This window comes from Galeopterus variegatus, unplaced genomic scaffold, assembly GCF_000696425.1.
Source record: "Galeopterus variegatus unplaced genomic scaffold, G_variegatus-3.0.2 Scaffold1634, whole genome shotgun sequence".
Taxonomy (NCBI): Eukaryota; Metazoa; Chordata; class Mammalia; order Dermoptera; family Cynocephalidae; genus Galeopterus; species Galeopterus variegatus.
In genome coordinates, this window is record NW_007727745.1 from 211663 (window position 1) to 231195 (window position 19533).

A 19533-nucleotide genomic window follows, 5' to 3' on the forward strand; every position below is an offset into this window, starting at 1 on the left:
GTCAGCACCACGCTCAGCCAGTGAGCGAACCGGCCATCCCTACATGGGATCCGAACCCGGGGCCTTGGTGTTATCAGCACCACACTCTCCCGAGTGAGCCACGGGCCGGCCCTTTTGTGTCCATTTTTATGGAGATTCAGGAGAAATTAATTCTGGCTCAAAGCCTCCAAATCAGTAGGTACAAAAGAGTAAGCCATACTCATATAAGTCCTCTTGTAATTAAGAGGAAGGAGATCAATATGATCTTGCAATATTTATTTAGAAGCAGTGGGATATGGGAAAGGCCTGGAAAGTTTGGTAGGATTTGATTGGGTAAAAAGTGAATAAAAGTAAGCCAAGTTGCAGGAAATTGACAAATGTTGAGAACTTGTTGTATGAAAGGTGTTCTTCTAGGCACTTTATCTGATGAAATTCTCATAGCAACCCTTTGAGGCAGGTAGATATTATCCCTCTTGTATATTTGAGGAAACAGACTCAGAAAGGTTTAAGTGACTTACAAAAGGCCAAATAGCTAGTAAGTGTCAGAACCAGATTTGAACACCACACTGCTTCCTATGAAATGTAAAGGAGGTTGGCAAGATTGATGTGTTGGAGGTGCTTAGAAAAGACATAATATTATAGAATAGTAGTTCTGGATTCTCTCATTAGTCATGGTTGTGGGAGTGACCTTGCAGGGCCATGCATTTAATCTGTTTTGGCATAATATGAAAGTTTTTCTCCTATATTTTGAAAAATCTTCAGGTGGGAGATTCCTCTCTGTCGTTCCGTTATTTAACTGTATATAACACTCCTCGGTCTGGAAACCATAAGACCCTTTAAGCTCTTAGAGAATTAAAGTTGACATCTTCCTCTCTTCTGTCCTCTAGAGGGATTGTGGTTTAAAGTTAAAAGTTGAGGGGGGTGGGATTATGGAATAGTGTGTTGAGATTAATGGTGGGAGCATTGAAGATTGGCAGTGGATTTTTGTTGTGAGTTCTGTTACCTTTGACTTGGAACTTTTGGAAATAACTTTCTCCTCCCCTAGCTGCTCACAGGCACTGTGTCTAGCCTGGAAGACCATGGCTACCTAGTAGACATTGGTGTTGGTGGTACCAGAGCTTTTCTGCCACTGCTGAAAGCCCAGGAGTACATCCGACAGAAGAACAAAGGTGAGGGCAAGAAGAGGAACCACTACATGGTAGTGAGGTGGTGCATATGTAGATTATACTTAAATGCCACTTAGGGTGAGTAACATGACAGAATGGTGTTCCTGAAGGCTGTTTGGCTTTGGTAGAATCAGCAGTTAATTTTCTAGCTGATAGTAAAGGGAAGATGTGGGAAGGGGCACAGAGTAGCAGGGCCTCATTAAAAACTAATGGACAGTTTCAGTTGTTCTCATCTAGAATATTCCACCGAAATTTGAGCCCCCAGGGCCTCTGAACCAGTGCTCTCTGGGGTTGTTAAAATTCTCATAGTTTTGTGGGGTAGTTGAATTCCAGATCAATTAAAGTAATTTCATGCCCTTCTTATAGTTGATCCTTAGAGATTGGGAATATGGCAAGTATTAAATATTAACTGGGCAGGTAGGTCATGAATCTTTTTGGGTATTGCTTGGGCCCAAGTTAAAGGTCCTTCTCATAGAGGTATTCTTCCTTTTGGGGACTGGGGCTGGGCTTACAGGTGCCAAACTGAAGGTGGGTCAATACCTGAACTGCATCATTGAAGAGGTGAAGGGCAATGGAGGAGTTGTCAGTCTGTCTATAGGTCATTCAGAGGTTTCTGCAGCCATTGCTACTGAGGACCAAAACTGGACACTTAATAACTTGCTACCAGGACTGGTGGTCAAAGCCCAGGTACAGAAGGTAAGCTGTTCATTGTTACTACTATTTTCTAAAACAAAAACAGTTTTACTCAAGTATTACATGTGTCCAAATATGAGCTAAAAGTATAATGCCCACCAAACTTAGAAGGTATCTTAAGACTGAAGGACGAAGCAGGCAAGTCCATACAGTTTACAAGGAGTTTATTATTATTATTGAGGGGTGACTTACAGGGAATGGATTGGGGGCAGTATTGATTGGGTGCTGTGCAGCTGCTTTCTCTCCACCCCTGGGGTTGGGGTGGGGGTGGGGTGAAGGGAGGGAGTTGAAGCTTATAGGGGACTTAGAGACAAAAGTGGAGCTATGACAGAGAGAAAGGCTGCAAAAGTGAAAGATTCCCAGGCACCTTGCAGCAAGTTGTTGCTTATCTTTGGGGCTGCTGGCTTCACTCTCCTTATCTTACACAAGCATAACATTCTGTTCCTTTCCCGGTCTCAGTTGCTAAGCAACTTGTGCAAGGAAAAGATTGTAACTATTGAAGCCACAGCCCTAAAGGCCATAAGGATACAGTTGAGTTTTGACCAGCATTCTTACATACATGTAAACAATCTACAACTGTGCTGCCCAGTAGGGTAGCCACTAGTTACATGTGGCCATTGAGCACTTGAAATGTGGCTGGTGCCACATGTTGAAATTATATTTTGGATATATTAGATTAAGGAAAATATTATTAAAGTAAGTTTCATCTCTTTCTTTGTAGTTTTTAAAATGTGACTGCTAGGAAACTTGATCTAAAAGGTCAAAGAGCATTAAAATGCTTATAATGAAGAACTGTCTCATCCTTTTTAACTGCCATCTTTAAATATTTTAGCTTATCTTTTGAAATTTCCCTCCATATTTCTATGTAATAAGTAATAAGATTCTGCTTGTATTTCTTGGTTTATCAATTTTAGGCATTGGATTTTAACTTCTTAAGGTAGATGAAGATTTGGCTCTTTTTTCCTCCCTTCTTCTCCCCTATCCCATCAATATAGGTATATTAAATTTTTGATGAAATCAGCATTCACTGTTTAAAATATTATGACTATGTAAATATCGTTTACTGGTGAGATAAGGTAATGTATTAATGGCTGTTTCTTGAACAGCTTTTTTTCCTTGAGTTGATAATCAGGTTTTTTTTTTTTTGTCATTTACTAAATTCTTTTCCTGCCTGTCACTGTTTCTTCTTATACCCTCTACTTATTTTCCTCTCACTACAGTTTTCCATGCTTTTAAATCCTCTAAATAATCTCTTAGTTACTATTTTCCCCCTACCTGGAGCCCCTTTTGCTGTCAGCCTGTTCCCATCTGAACTGGTTGCTCTGTAGCACTCCTGCATAGCTGATATCCTAGGTAGGACTTCCTTTCCCCTCTCTCCCCTGTCTCTGTTGAGGCCTTCTTTGATCCCATGCATTCCTCTTTTTTGTTTTACTCTCTCATTTTAGTGTGACACATTATCCAGAAGCATTCTCAGAAAGGTACATGGGAGGTTAATTTCTTGACCCAGTGTGTTGGGGATCCCCAAGACCACTCCCAGGTTTAATGATGCCAGGAAGTCTCATAGGATTCAGAATATAGTTGTACTCACAGTTACAATATATTACAGTGAAAGGCTACAAAGCAAAATCAGCAAAGGAAAAAGGCACAAGGGGTGAGGTCCAGAAGAAACCAGGTACAAGCTTCCAAGAGTTCTCTCCCAGTGGAGTCACACAGGATGTGCTTGATTCCTCCCAGAAGTTATGACACCAAATGTGAAAGATTGTCTACAGGGAAGCTCACCAGAAGCTCAGTGCCCAAGGGTTTTTATTGGGGTTGGTCAAGTGGGCACCTACTGCCTGGCATATACCAAAATTCCAGACTTTCGTAAGGAATGTGGGTATTTAGAATGAACCATATTATTTAAACAATTTAGGTACAGTGAGTCATTCTTATCAGTTCTGGGAGTGGTGAGAATTCTCCCAAAACCTGTTTCCCGACGCCAGCCAAGGGGCAACCTTGCAAGCAGGCTTTTCTAAGGATCCCAACCTCAGGCCTGCTATATTAACTCTTTTCTGCAAACCTGCCATGTCTGAAAATATCTGTTCTACTCTCACATGTGATTGGTAGTTAAAGTGGGTGTAAGAATTTTAGGTCAAAAAAACCTCTGAATTTTGAAGCTGTTATTCCCATTGACATCTGGCTTCTGTTGCTGTTGAAAATTCTGATGCTATTTTGATTTTTCTTCCTTTGTATGTTATGTTTTCTCTTTCTTTTTTATTCTAAAATGTCATTAGGATGTGCTTTGGTATGGGTTTTCTTTCTTCCTTTATTTGTGCTGAACTCCTACAATATAGAAAAGTAGATCCTTCAGTTCTGGGAAGTTCTCCCGTATTATGATTTTTTTTAATTTTAAAATTGAATTATAATTCACATATCATAAGGATCACCCTTTTAAAGTGTACTGTTCAGTGTTTTTTTTTTTTTAAGTATATTCACAAAGTTGTGCAGCCATCATTACTATTTAATTCCAGAACATTTTATCACCCCAGTAAGAAACCCTGTACCTGTTAGTGGTTACTCTCCATTCCTCCCTCCCTTGAGCCCTTGGTAACCAATAATCTACTTTTTGTCTCTAAATTTGCCCGTTCTGGACATTTCATATAAATGGAATCAAACAACGTGCGGCCTTTTGTGTCTCATTTCTTTCACTTAGTATGTTTTCAGGGTTCATCCATGTTGGAGCATGTATCAGTACTTCATTCCTTTTTTATGACCGAATAATATTTCATTGTATGGATATAGCATATTTTCTTTGTCCATTCATCAATTGATGGATACTTGGGTTGTTTCCACTTTTGGCTGTTATGGATAATGCTACTATGAAATTCACATACAAGTTTCTGTGTGAACATGTTTTCATTTCTCTTAAGTATATACCTAGGAATGGAATTGCTGGATCATATGATAATTATGTCTAATTTTTGGGGGGACAGCCAAAGTGGCTGCACCATTTAATATTCCCAGCAGCAATGTATAAGGGTTCTAATTTCTCTGCATTCTTACTAACACTTATTATCTTTTTACCATAACCATTCAATTAATGGGTGCGAAGTGGTATCTCACTGTGATTTTGATTTGCATTCCCCTGATGATTTGTGATGCTGAGCATCTTTTTGTGTGTTTATGTGGCCATTTGTATATCTTCTTTGGAGAGATGTCTATTCAAAAGTCCTTTGCCCATCTTAAAATTAGGTTATTTGTCTTTTTATTGTTGAGCTTTGAGAATTCTTTATATATTCTGGATACTAGCCCCTTATCAGATCTTGTATTTTCTAAAAATACATAATTTCCTCTTCATTTTGTTATACACATGTATTTGTCTGTGTCCTGCCTTCTGGGATAGTTTCTCAACTTTAACTTCTAATACTCTATTAAATTTTTGTTTAGACTGCTATATTATGAATGAGGTGCTAAAAAACTGATAGGAGGTCTGTGAGCCTGGGTGGGACTTGTTGACTGGCTGACTTCACTGTCAGGAATAGGAGCTAGCAGATTTTCTTTGGGCAGCCTCCAAATGTCATTGTTATGGTCTTCTCTGGCATGTTAGATTTCTCTAGGAAGGATCTAGCAGTCTCCACCCAGAAGGGTCTAAGCCTGGCTTCCTGAGAGCAAGATGGGTAAAAAGGGTTGGATGTCTCCATATCTGTATGGTGTTTATGATTTTTCTTAGTCCCCATTTTTAGGATTGGCATTCTTCCTGTGTTTTGATTCTGGTACAGTTTTCCCGGAGAATATGTTTCCCATTTTCTGTGGAGGTAGGAGAGGGGTGGATCCTGCAGGAAGAGGAGGGGAGCTGGGGATCAGAGTTAGTTCCCTGATTTCAGTCACCTTTCTCACTGCTCTCTTTGGAGGTAATTCACCTTAGCTTTTGGGGAGCTCTGTCGGGTGAGTCTGCTCATGGTCAGTATCTCCCTTTTGTAAGCATTTGAGCTTTACCTTCTTAGTTTGTGCAGATATCCAAGTTAGCAGGAATTTGTCCAAGTTCCATTTCTCCAAGGATACTTGTGCAAAGCTCCTTCCCTCCTGCTGAAAAATCCCAGAGGGTGGGAGGATTGATGTCCTCTCTTAGGCTGGAAGGGAGGTGAGCTTACTAAATAAGGTTTAGTAAGTTTTCCTTATTTAGGCTTATTTAGGCTTGGAGTTGTCCTGCCACTTGATTTTATAGGAAGAGAGATGGATAATGGTTAACTGGGGGAGGAGAGGTACACAGTTATCGGTAATGTGGCATTGAGTGTTAACTATGAACAGTGTCTCTCAAATTTCTGGTTCTTTCTGAGAAATGTTTTTCATAACTTGTTCTGTTTATTTCTAGGTGACTCCATTTGGCCTTATGCTAAACTTCCTTACATTCTTCAAAGGCCTGGTTGACTTTATGCACCAGGATCCTAAGAAGGCTGGAACATATTTCTCAAACCAAGCAGTAAGAAATGTTGCACCTATCTTTTCTTGATTCCATTTGTATCCCAATACAGCTAGCTATAGGGCAGACCCTAGAACTGCATGTGTACAGGTGTGCAGAGAGGAGATAAGGGGAACAATAAAATGCACTTTGGAAGGAACACAAGAAACTGCTAGTGGTTGGACTGAGATTAGAGAAGGAGCAGGTGGAGAAGGTTGAAACTTTGAGTTTTTACTACATCATTTTCTGTATGTGTGATTTTTTTTTTTGATAGTAAATCTTTTGCTTTTATAATTTAAAGTGTTTTAGGAGAGTGCTTAACATAGGACAATAAGATACCTTTAAATAGAAATATGTGGCTTAAAAAATTCTAGGAGTAGTGTAAATCCAGTTTTGAAAAAAAATAAAAAGTACACCTGGTTAAGATACCGGAAGATTATGGGCCGGCCCCATGGCTCCCTTGGAGAGTGCGGCGCTGATAGCGCCGAGGCTGCGGGTTCAGATCCTATATAGGGATGGCTGGTGCGCTCGCTGGCTGAGCGTGGTGCAGACCACACCGTGCCTAGGGTTGTGATCCCCTTACCGGTTTAAAATATATATATATATACTGGAAGATTATGTAATCAGGTGTTAATAGTGATTAACTCCAGAAGATTTTTCTACTCTTGTCTAAATATTCAAAATTTCTACAACAAACGGGTATTTGGGAAGAAAATCACAATATATGTTATTCTGAATTTAAAAAAAATTATTTTGAACAGTAATATATGCTTATGAATACTATAGAGAAGTTTATTTTAAGTTAAAAGTAGGTTTTTCCATCATCTAGTGATAATGTTAACCTTTTTTTTTTCCTTTTTGTCTTTTCTTCATGACCGGCAATGGATCGCAACCCTCAGTGTCGTGCCCGTACCGGCCTGGGACCAGCAACGGGATCGCAACCCTCGGTGTTGCTCCCCGCACCTCGCTCAGCCAGGGAGCGGGAACCAGTCTGTATGTGGGATCCGAACCTTCGGCGGGAGCGCCGCCGCGCTTCCCAAGTGGCGCACTGTAGCAGTGCGCCACCGGGCCGGCCCATAATGTTAACCTTTTGATGAACATTTTTCTAGTAATTTTTTTCTCCCTGTAGTTATATTTGTGTACAAAGTCGAGACATTTTACATGTTTTAACCTTGGGATCAGATCAGAGTTTTTTTTACATATTGCAGATGATCCTTTGCTGTAGTGACATTAGTACATGGTTTCTGTTGTATGTGCTTTAGCCTCTTGGTGTTTTGGGGACTCCTGGTATATGTTTTTCTTGGCCTTGAGTAAGTGTTTGATTTAGTCAGACATAGTCCCTTAGGGACATTTTGTTTGACTTTTTCACATGCTACTTGATTACACAGCCGACTTTAGTACTTATGTGCTAATGATTTTAGTACTTACATACCTGGTTAGCACATGGAGAGTCTTGACCCTCAGAAAGTCTGCTCTAGGTTGTCTCCTGTTTGTCTCCTCCTGCTTATCCTGCTGTTTCTTTTGTCTAGGTAAGGGCCTGCATCCTCTGTGTCCATCCTCGGACCAAAGTTGTGCGCTTGAGCCTGCGCCCCATCTTTCTGCAACCTGGGCGCCCGCTCAGTCGGCTCTCTTGCCAGCATGTTGGAGCTGTGCTGGATGACATTCCTGTCCAAGGCTTTTTCAATAAGGCCGGGGCCACCTTCAGGCTGAAGGATGGGGCTCTGGCCTATGCCCGGGTAAGGAGGCGTCTTTGTTTGGTCAGGGACCATATCACCAAAAGGACTTTTGGGATACTTTGGTCCTTTTCTGCTTCCGTAATCCCTTGATATTAGTTTATTTTTTGATATCCCAAAGTGTGACAGACTGTTCGTAGGGATTAGAACAATGTCTGTTTTTGTGTTGGGATGCCTTAGAACCAACTTGCCGTGTTTGACACTTGCTTAGTGGTGGGCACAAGAATGAATTTGGGTCTGGACCAGGGCCCAGCAAGGCTTTTTGTAAAGGGCCAGATAGTAAATATTTTAGGCTTGTGAGCCATATGGTCTCTGTCCTAACTACTCAGCTTCATTGTTACAGCATGAGAGTAGCCATAGACAGTATGTAAATGAATAGGCATGGCTGTGCTCAAATAAAACTTTAATTTTCAAAAATAGGCAGTGGCTCCTGAGCTGTAGTTTATTGACCAATGATCTAGACTGTTATCTGACCTTATTGAGATTTCTTGATGGTAAGGAACAGTTTTTTAGTGAGAAGAATTAGTTTACCAGGCCATCAAAGTACTGTTGTTATGGTAGGTGATAAATGTGTTGAGTCATCTCTGTGACGTAAAGTCTGATTGGCTCAGATCTGTTTTCTCTGGCTTGTCCTCAATAACTTGATATTTTGCAGCTCAGCCATCTCTCTGACTCTAAGAACATCTTCAATCCTGAGTCCTTCAAGCCAGGGAATACCCACAAGTGTAGAATTATTGACTACAGCCAAATGGATGGACTGGCTTTGCTCTCTCTGCGGACGTAAGTCTGTCATTGACACATGTTGGGGTGTAGAGGTGTGCTCTTGTACATATGCACATTCAGTTTCTCCAGGCCTTGATGGGGGTTTCCTTTCTTGCCAGAGTGATTGTGGTAGCCCTGAATTTTAGGCAACCTCTGCCCCAGTTTATCTCATCCTGTATTTTCCTTTTGTCCTAGGTCTATTATTGAAGCTCAGTACCTAAGATATCATGACATCAAACCTGGGGCAGTGGTAAAGGTAAGATATCAAGCATATAATTAGATACTCCCCACCTTCAGACATTCTTTAGTTCACAGGTTAACTATCAGCTCATTAGTCCTCATGTTAACACATTTAAAGTCATGTTTCTTGCCTCTGCCTGCTAACTGGGATTTCTTTCTTTTCCCTTGGGTGACTTGTAATTAATTTCAAGGTAAGGTCTTACTAGCACCACTGTACTATGCAGAAGCACTAAATAATAAATCCTGGGATTTGAGATTTGGTAGTGGTTATTAGACCAGATCAGAAGTTAGTTCTGTGATAATTGAGCTGCTCATTAATTGGAATGTTAGTGAGAAGCTAGTTCCAGTTGCCTTTCCTCTCCAATTGTTTGGCTCTGATTGAGCAGCTCCCCCATATACGTAAAGTTCATTCATTAGGAAACAGTCCCCTACTTTAGGGAATGTACTCATAAGGCAGACAGAAAGTACATTCTTACACAAAAAGATGTGAAGGTTCCCCTAAATAAACCTGACTAAATCCAGATCAGTGTGAGGTGTGTGCTTTACCCACATGAGATGTGGAGTGACAGGCATAGTTAGCCCAGAAAGGTGGCTTTGAAAGAGGCGTGACATGCTGTGTTGTAAGAGATGGGCATCATGGCATCTTTTCTTTGGACTTGCCAGGGCACAGTGCTGACCATAAAGCCATATGGAATGCTGGTGAAGGTGGGCGAGCAAATGAGGGGCCTAGTACCTCCCATGCACCTGGCTGACATCCTGATGAAGAATCCGGAGAAGAAGTACCACATTGGGGATGAGGTTAAGTGCCGGGTGAGCCTTCCAAAGGGTGTCTGTTGAGATTTTTGGCTAGATGGGAAGAGAGCAGTTCTCAACTGCAGTTTCTGCCTTTTTCCACAAAGTGAACATGTCACATCTGCAGTGTCCAGTGCTATGCCTGGCATTGGAAAGAGCAAAATGAGTTCCTGTCCTGAGAATTGTACAGTATAATTGGGAGGTAAAATGTCTGTACATGAGGAGAGAGTGAGCTAGTGCGTGACCTTTGCTGCGTGGTTTGGTATAGGCTATATGCTGTGGTCAGGTCTCAGAAGGGGGAGGTGAGGGTGGGCTTGGAGCAGCCAGAATCATTGTTATCAGTAGCGACTATCATGTAACATGTATTCTGTGCTAGGCACATGACACACATTCTTTCATTTAATCCTATATAGTGAGTACAGTTGACTCTTGAACAACATGGGGGTTAGGGGTACCAACCACCCATCCCCTACCTGTACAGTCGAAAATCTATGTATAACTTTTGACTCCCCAAAAACTTAACTACTACGGAGTTGGTTAACTACTTAAGTAGTTAAGGCTCGACTACTTAACTACTAGTAGTCTACTAGTAGCCTACTGTTATGTCATGACATACCTAACCAAAAATTTTCCAACTTATTTGTTGAAAAAAAAAAACTGTACAAGTGGACCTGTGTAGTTCAAACCCATGCTGAAGGGTTTGAACTACAAACCTTTGTTCAAGTATTAACTGTTTTATTATCCTCATTTTGCAAGTGGGAAATTAAAGCTTAGGAAAGCCAAGTATCTTGCCTAAAGTCATATAGCTAATAAACGGCAGAACCAGTTTTCAGATGCAACTCTATATGACAATAATGCCTTCTAGATTTCTGGCAGAGGTAAGGCTTGAATTAGAAAAGATGGGTAGGATTTGGAAGGTTGGGGAGGAAAAAGGGGTGTGTTCCAGGCACATAAATAGCCCAGGCAAAGCTGCCAAAATGTGGGTTTTTCAGAAAAAAGGCTTATACCCAAGAGAAGCTTCACAGGGTTGTGAAGATTAAATGTGATAATACAGAGTGCTTAACACATGGCCTGGTGTGCAGACACTCAAAATATTGGGGTTTCTTATGTTCGTTTTGTTTTATCATTATTGACTCAACAAAGTTATTGATTGCCCAGTGGTGCAAAATTTTATAGTAGTGGGGCAGAGGGTTAGAAACAGGAATTTCTTTGCCCTCAAAGGGATGACCTTCTGAGGGGTGAGAGATGGTTGGATATCAGTTTATAGCTGATAAATAGTAGTACTGAGATGGTAAATTGATTCAGTCATTCATTCTGTTAGACTAATTGCGATGCCTACTAGGAAGGAGCCAAGGTGTTGTAGAAGTTACTGTAATACAAAACTGGAGGTGCTGGAGGATATTGGGTGTTGCTTCACGGCCAGGAGCGGGTAGTTTGTAGCAACTTATGGGAGGACGTACATTTGGAATAGAAATTAATACTCTCTAAATTGTCATCCAGCAGGAAGCAGAGAGGATCTGCAGCTGAGATAACCAAAAGCAAAGAGGTTGTAGGTTCTTGGGAATGACACATGGCCTTTGAGTTTGAGGGTAGGGGAGCAGAGACCAGTTCAGTGGCTCTTTTGATAATAGGTAACTTAATGACGGCCAGTATCCTTCCCCTAGGTTTTGCTTTGCGATCCTGAAGCCAAGAAGCTGATGATGACCTTGAAGAAAACCCTGGTTGAGTCCAAATTACCTGCCATCACCTGCTATGCCGATGGCAAGTCTGGTCTGCAGACACATGGCTTCATCATCAGGGTCAAGGATTATGGCTGCATTGTGAAGTTCTACAATGATGTGCAGGGACTGGTGCCCAAGCATGAGCTCAGTGCCCAGTATATCCCTGACCCAGAGAGGGTCTTTTATATTGGCCAGGTAACCCTTCCCTTGCATAGATCCCCTACCCTTGGTGACTTCATGAACATAGATTTGAAGGAGTAGCGAGTAGGAAGGCTGCCTTTTAAGAGACTGAGAAACGTAGCATGTAGGGCAGTGGGCCTGAGCCAGCCAAGTGGAGGAGATGGGTAACAGTATACAGAGAAGCCCTCACAGGGGTTCAGCAGAAGCTGGCACACTTAACAGATCTCAAGCTCACAACCTGGACCACATTAGTCTTTACCTGTAATACACTGGTCTCCCTCCCATCAGAAGTTGTGCTGAGGGCCGGCCCGGTGGTGCACTGCTACAGTGCGCCGCTTGGGAGCGCAGCGGCACTCGCGCCGAGGGTTCGGATCCCACATACAGCCCAGCCGCTCACTGGCTGAGTGAGGTGCGGGAGCAACACCGAGGGTTGCGATCCCGTTGCCGGTCCCGGTCCGGTACGGGCGCGACACTGAGGGTTGCGATCCGTTGCTGGACACAAAAAAAGACAAAAAGGAAAAAAAAAAAAGAAGTTGTGCTGAGACCAGTCATCACAAAGGGACAGTGCTATAAAACAAGTGTGTCTGGGTCTGTCTAGGAAAAATGCTTTTTTAAAACTTGGGATTATGGGGCCGGCCCGGTGGCGCACTGCTACAGTGCGCCGCTTGGGAGCGCGGCAGCGCTCCCGCTGAGGGTTCGAATCCCACATACAGACCGGTTCCCGCTCACTGGCTGAGCAAGGGGCGGGCGCAGCACCGAGGGTTGCGATCCCGTTGCCGGTCCCGGTCCGGTATGGGCGCGACACTGAGGGTTGCGATCCGTTGCTGGACACAAAAAAAGACAAAAAGGAAAAAAAAAAAAACTTGGGATTATAACCCCAAAATTATCCATGTCTTCCTTTTACCAAAAATGCTGACTTGTGGGCATTCTGGCTAGCTGTTGGTAGCTGTCAGTACATTTCTTCTTTTCACTGTATTCTGATCTGATCCAAGGTTTTGGTGGATCTCCCAAGGCCTCTGCAGTACTACTGGAGGACACCACACTGCAGGCCCTGCAAGGCCTGCTGGGAGGAGTTAGTCAAGCACATGTGCTTTCTCACCAGGTGGTGAAGGTTGTAGTGCTGAACTCTGAGCCGTCCAAGGAGAGGATGCTCTTATCCTTCAAGCTGTTGAATCATCCAGAATCAAAGAAAGAGCATGCCGGACACAGTCAGAAGAAAAGAGGAGGTGTTAATGTTGGACAGGTACCTGGACTTCTCCAGAGAAGTATTTTATTTTCCAGTGGCTGAAAGCAGGATACCACTGACACCTGGGGTACTGCAACCCTTTGGGGGGGGGGGTAAGATAGAGGTTGCTAGGTAAGATTCTGGGGCTTGAGGGATTCTTGAGAGAGGACCTCATACCTGTTCTTGTCTGTGTGCCAGAGGAAATGGAAGCTGTCTGTGAAAGGCAAATTCTGTCATGGGGTGGCTTTTCAGCAAGGCGCTGCTGCCCTTTCTTCTCTGGTCTCTAGGGCCAGCCTGCATCTGCCTTTTCTCCGGGCCCCAGTGAAGGGACTTGGGAGATGAGAGCTATGAGCCCACAAACGAGTTCTGGTGTGTGTGTACACGGGTATGCATGCTGGGTTGTTGGGGGTGGAGTGGGGTCTGGAAGAAAGCTGCTTCTCTGCTCTTGGCCTCTTAGTGATCCCTGGTGCTGGAATTTGACAGTCTGAGCTCATCCTGATTCAAACTAGGTTGCTGTCTACTCAAGCCAAGTGCTATTTTTTGTTTTTCTCTTTCTTGGGTAGTTGGTGGATGTGAAGATTTTAGAGAAGACCAAAGATGGGCTGGAGGTGGCCATCCTGCCCTACAATATCCCTGCTTTCCTCCCCACGCCTCATCTATCGGACCACGTTGCCAATGGCCCACTGTTACATCACTGGCTCCAAGCAGGTGACACCCTCCACCGAGTCCTCTGTCTGAGCCAGAGTGAAGGACATATTGTATCCTTGCCTAGTATATGTGGAGCAGCGGAAGGTGGGGGAGCCATGGGCCCTCATGGGAAATTCTGGGTTAAGCTCTGCTCTTAGAAACCTCATGGGGGAAAAAAAAAATCAGCCATAAGAACGGAGAAATACTTCCAGAAGATCAAACCAGTGCTGCTAGCAGATGCTGGTGGTCAGGGTGGAATAGCCAGGAAGTTTGCAGGGGAGAGTGGGAGTCCAGATGGTCAGGGAGGAGGGAGTGTGGCATGCAGGGTCCTTTGGGATGTCCCCAGTAGCATGTCCAGCCTTCCTGGGGCAGTCGGTGATTGCCCCTTGGGTTACAATTAATAAGGGGGCTTCTGTCCTCCTTTCCTCACTTTCCCCTTTTCCTCCCTACCCGTTCTCGGCATGGGGCTCAGAAATACTCCCTTTCGTCTTTGGGTAGGTGCTTTGAAGGAGGACGCTGTCTCTTCACAGATTGTGAGATAAAATTTCCTTAGAATGAAAATGGGCTGAGGAGGTAAAATAGGTTTCATTAGCGTGAGGATGGGGACAGTGAAGGATTGTGCAATGGCTCTTCCAGCTGCCAAATCACGGGATGAGCCTCCCCTTTTCAGTTCCCTCCAGTAGTGTGGAGGTGAATTAGTGTGGATCAGAATCACCAGGAACACTTGCTAAAACAGATGGCTGGGCCCCACCCCAGAGTGTCTAATGCAGTAGTCTGGGGTGGTACTTCAGAACCTGCCTCTCACAAGTTCCTGGTGACACCGACACTGCTGGTCTGCACACTTAGAGGTTGGAGGGTCAGCGTGCAGTTCTGTCTTTCTCTGTGGAGATAGGAGAGACGGACATTTCATCTGCCCTTCCTGGAGCATTCCTTGATGAAGTGCTACTAGCTTCTTTGCAGGAAGCCAGCTTTAGTCTCCACAGTAGAAGGTGGCCAAGATCCCAAGAACTTCTCAGAAATCCATCCTGGAATGATACTCATTGGTTTCGTGAAGAGCATCAAGGACTATGGTGTGTTCATCCAGTTCCCCTCGGGTCTTAGTGGACTGGCCCCCAAAGCTGTAAGTTCTGCTCCATGTACAAGGGCCTCTGAGGAGAGACAGCAGGGTGGTGGTATCTGAGGGTGGGTTGGAAGGAGCCGCAAGCCAGGCCATGCTCCTTGTGCCAAGCTGCGTGAGATCCTGGAGAAAGGGGCATCTTTTCTGCTTCACACTGTGGCATTGGGTAGGTGGGTGGTGGCCCTGAAGACTTTAGGCTCCAGTGTGATGACTGAACTTGTTTTTATACTCAGCATGTTTAGACATGGAAATTGGTTTTCCTGAGCAGCCGAGTACAAGTTTTGCAGCCTTCTGGGTTATTTTTGTTTTTGTTTTTTTGGTCCTTGAAACTATTATTCTCCCCTCCATGTCATTGAATCATAAACTTTCCAGACCGGAAAACATCCTAGCAATCCCATGGTTGAGCCCCCTCATCAGCCTGCTGAATAAACTGAGGCCTAGAGAAGGGAGGAGACTTGCCAAAGTCAGTATAAGATGATGCTGAGCAAACAGTGTATAGCTAATTCCTTCCACAGATCATTCAGAAATAGGGCTGGCTGGCTGATGTTTTGCCTGGGAAAATCTCATTTGCATCCCCTGCCAGAAAAATTTTTAAATGAGATCAAAGGGGAGAGCCCCAGATACATGCTTAGTGAAGGACAGAGGGTTGCCATTGTGTGTTAAGGACAGCCCTGGTGTCCCTTTGGCTTGCCAGTAATGTCCCTTCTTGGCTGGGTGCCCTCTCACAAGGCTGGATTGGGCAGCCAGGGCCTCTGTGTATTTTTTTGGAAGTGGAGTAGAGCTGTGCTCAGAGAAGGCTGGTGGAGCTTCCTGGGTCCTGTTGCCCCTCCATCCACACACTCCTATTTGACAAATTATCTTAATGAAGACTTCCTTTTCTTTCCCCATTTTCTGCTCACTGTTTTCTTCAGATCATGAGTGACAAATTCGTGACCTCCACAAGTGACCACTTCATTGAGGGGCAGACAGTGGTTGCGAAGGTGACCAGTGTGGATGAGGAGAAGCAGCGGATGCTGCTGTCACTGCGGCTTTCGGACTGTGCTCTGGGGGACTTGGCCACCACCAGCCTCCTCCTCCTGAGCCAGTGCCTGGAGGAGCTGCAGGGTGTGCGCAGCCTCATGAGCAACCGAGGTGGGGTGCCTGGGGCCCTATTAGGAGGGGCAGGAGGGCAGAGAATGACTGGGGGGAGTGGTGAGTGCCTTGTAAGTTATACCTGTTGCTAGGATGAGTTGTTGGACTTCTCAGAATGTAAAAAAAAAATTTGGTAAAGTTTGTTTTTTAATGGGAGTAAGACCTACATAAAGCATACAAATCATTAAGTATATAGCTCAGTCAATGTTTATAAAATGAACACCTCTGTTTACTACCCAGATTAAGGTAAAGGTCATTACAAGTATCCTGGAAGTCACCCTAGTTCCCCCTGGGAGTCCAGAATCAAAATTTTCCTTGTTTTTAGGGCCTCATGCTTGGATTTGTTGTGAATTTATTCACCTCTTCAGTTTTCAGTCCTTTGTTCAGCAGCTATATACTGTATGGTAGATGGAACAGGGACTGCTAGATTTCCTGAAGGGTTATTATTCCGACCCTATTAGAGTGTGAACCATTGTGTAAGATTGTTGGAACCCTAATGTGATTTGGGAGCATCAGGTTTGACGGGGAGAAGGAAAATTCAGAAACCAAAGGAAAACCTGTGTTCCTGGTTTTGCTGGCTATTTTCATGAATTATGGTCAGGTAGATTAGCAAAGGACTCAGGTCTCTGCCTGTGACAAGAGTTTTCATGGATACTGGACATTTTTGCAAAAGGTGATTTTACCTTGTCAATGGCTTAAATGTGCCACTGTCCTCTGTGGTCACAGCACACTTGCAGAGGAAAAGAATGGGTATAGTGTTTTGTGGTACTACTTCCTGCTTCCTTTGGGTCTCTGGCAGACTCTGTGTTGCACCAGACGCTGGCTGAGATGACCCCAGGAATGTTCCTTGACCTGGCAGTGCAGGAGGTGTTGGAAAATGGTTCTGTGGTGTTCAGTGGGGGCCCAGTGCCTGGCCTGGTCCTGAGAGCCAGCAGATATCATCGGGCAGGTGAGTGCTTCTGTCTCGCCCACTGTGGTTGGTGGGGGATACCCTTTGCCCATTGTTCCCTCTCCTGGATACAGAATTTCCAAATACATAGGGTAGATGAGTTGATTCAGTAGAAATTTTTGTTGTTTGCCTATCTTGTGTGAATGCAAAACAAGACAATTGATAGCATACTAAAGAAGGGTTAGGCGTGAATCTTTTAGTTGTTATAATGGGGTAAATCTAGATTTTTATAAATTAGGTTTATAAATTAAGGTCCACCTGAACTTGAACTATGGGAGATAGACCCTTGGTTTCCCTAACTGTGGCCCATGTAGACCCAGGACATGTGTCCTCTTTCCTTATTCGGGTCTAAGGGATAGCACCTGCACCCAGGAGAGGTTGTGTCCTCCATTCACCCTGTTCCAGGAGGATGATCACGCTGTGTTTGTTTCTGTACTGCAGGGCAGAAGGTGGAAGCTGGGCAGAAAAAGAAGGTCGTAATCTTACATGTTGATATGTTGAAGTTGGAAGTGCATGTTTCTCTTCGCCAGAACTTGGTGAATAGAAAAGCTAAAACGGTAAGCTTGCTGCTCATGACTCTCATTTCCACAGTTTCATAGTGCATAACCCTTCAACACCACACTCTGCTCAGGGCTTCCAACTCAGGTACCTTCAGGGAGGTGACCGCATGCCTAGATTTGTCCAGCACATTCCTGGTTTTTACCTCTTATTCTGGTGTGGTTAATAGTGGTGACTTTCGCTCCAGTTTAGGTGATAAATTATATAGTCACCCTATCTTTCCAAACTAGTATTCTTACCAAACTGGTAAGATAAATGAGTGAAGTGGGCCAGGCAGGTTAGGGAGTGGGAGGGCTAGGACTCTGACAAGCAGGAGAACGCTGCCCAGCTGCACCGAACAGGGACTCTTTAGCTCCCTCCAGTTGTTGCCAGGTGGGAATATGTGGGGCTAGTGTTGCTAAGTCTTTGATTTTTCAGAGAAGGCTAAATTTGGATTTTTATTTGAAATAAGTGTTGAAAATGTTGGAAACTAATTGAAAAAAACAAAAACAAAAAAACATCGTATGAACCAAATGAAATATGTCTGTGGGCAGTTTGTATTTCTAGGCTGCACATGCACACCCTCTCCTGTCTTGTCTCCTGTATGCTTTTGTGTGACAGAAGAATGGGTTTGAGGGAAATCTCAAGATTAGTAGTATTTTTCTCTGGGTGATGAATATATTTGGTATTGTCTGAAGCACTGATTTAAGTACCTAATTGCAGAGTAAAGTTCAAAGAATTATATAGAGATAATCCTTAACCTCTAGTTGCTTGTAATTTTAAGACTTTAAGAGAGAGAGAGAGAGAGAATAAGAAGCAATACTAACCCTGCTAGTTTTCTAGCAGGACCTATGCCATTTTGTCATCTAAGTGAAACTTGGGCATATAAGAGCATGAGCACAATTTGCGTTTTGAGGTAAGAAAGGCTAGGTGCCTTGCACACAGTAAGCTCTCAGTAATGCCTTTATTTGTTGAATGACTGAAGGAGTGAATAAATTGGGTGGAGGGCTGTAGTACCAAGAGTCAAAGACCACGTCTTTAAGCTGGAGAGCCATGAGAGGTTGCCTGACTGTGCGTCAGAATCAATTAAATAACTTTTTAAATTCAGATTCGTTTGTTCTAGGATAGGGCCTAGGAATCTGAATTCAAAACACAACAGAAGCTGAGTTGAGGTGATTCTGCTGAGGCACCATGAGTTTAGTCAAGCTACCTTGATGTACTGCGAGGAAAGCTAGGTCCAGGGAGCAAGGGCTGGTTTATTACACCTCAGACTAGCCTTGGGTCCCTTGGACTCCAGAGGGTTTCCACAGCCCCCGCTGGCCAGTGGGGTCATGAATGAGTGATCATGCTCTGGAAGGAAAATGGTGGTGGTGGATTTTCTCTCTTTTCCAGTTGAAGAAAGGCAGTGAACACCAGGCGATTGTGCAGCACTTGGAAGAGTCCTTTGCTGTTGCCTCCTTGGTAGAGACCGGCCACCTGGTAGCTTTCTCTCTGACCTCTCATCTTAATGACACCTTTCGCTTTGACTCGGAGAAGTTACACGTGGGACAGGGTGTCTCCCTAACCCTCAAGACCACAGAACCTGGAATGACTGGTCTTCTTTTGGCTGTTGAGGGGCCAGCTGCTAAGAGGACCATGAGACAGACTCGGAAGGACTCTGAGACAGTTGATGAGGATGAGGAAGTGGATCCAGCTCTGGCTGTAGGGACTGTAAAGAAGCACACCCTGTCCATCGGGGACATAGTCACCGGGACTATCAAGTCCGTTAAGCCCACCCATGTGGTTGTGACCTTGGAAGATGGCATCATTGGCTGTATCCATGCCTCCCACATTCTAGATGATGTTCCAGTGGGCACCTCTCCTACGACCAAGCTGAAAGTTGGGAAGACAGTCACTGCCCGAGTGATTGGCGGGCGAGACATGAAGACATTCAAGTATGGAGGCTTTGGGGGATGGGCCGGCTTTGTGGAGAGGTTGTCATAATTGTGGGAGGAGGAGTGGGAACGTAGGCAGTTTCCAAAAGTTGCATGTAAGTCAGATTCTCTTTCGGTTAACAAAAGGCATTCACCAAAGAATCCTTTTGTGTGGTGTTTTAGACACACATGAAATATAGTGTAATGGTTAAGAGCATGGGTGTAGAGTTAGACCTGAGTTTGAATTCCAGATTGACTGTGATCAAGTGC

The 19533-nt window shown here is 44.0% G+C and overlaps 1 protein-coding gene across 3 annotated transcripts in view; it reads left to right on the forward strand.

Annotated features, from left to right (window-relative positions):
• Positions 1 to 19533, forward strand: part of PDCD11 (programmed cell death 11) — a 43096-nt gene that overhangs the window by 6620 nt on the left and 16943 nt on the right. For all 3 annotated transcript variants that reach the window (XM_008578123.1, XM_008578121.1, XM_008578124.1), the window contains 15 exons: positions 1025 to 1148; positions 1660 to 1841; positions 6190 to 6297; positions 7806 to 8012; positions 8665 to 8789; positions 8967 to 9027; positions 9675 to 9821; positions 11468 to 11719; positions 12807 to 12947; positions 13493 to 13687; positions 14566 to 14736; positions 15645 to 15864; positions 16664 to 16813; positions 17255 to 17370; positions 18743 to 19284. In XM_008578123.1, the coding sequence (XP_008576345.1) occupies positions 1025 to 1148; positions 1660 to 1841; positions 6190 to 6297; positions 7806 to 8012; positions 8665 to 8789; positions 8967 to 9027; positions 9675 to 9821; positions 11468 to 11719; positions 12807 to 12947; positions 13493 to 13687; positions 14566 to 14736; positions 15645 to 15864; positions 16664 to 16813; positions 17255 to 17370; positions 18743 to 19284 (2741 nt within the window). The remainder of the gene's footprint in view (positions 1 to 1024; positions 1149 to 1659; positions 1842 to 6189; positions 6298 to 7805; positions 8013 to 8664; positions 8790 to 8966; positions 9028 to 9674; positions 9822 to 11467; positions 11720 to 12806; positions 12948 to 13492; positions 13688 to 14565; positions 14737 to 15644; positions 15865 to 16663; positions 16814 to 17254; positions 17371 to 18742; positions 19285 to 19533) is intronic.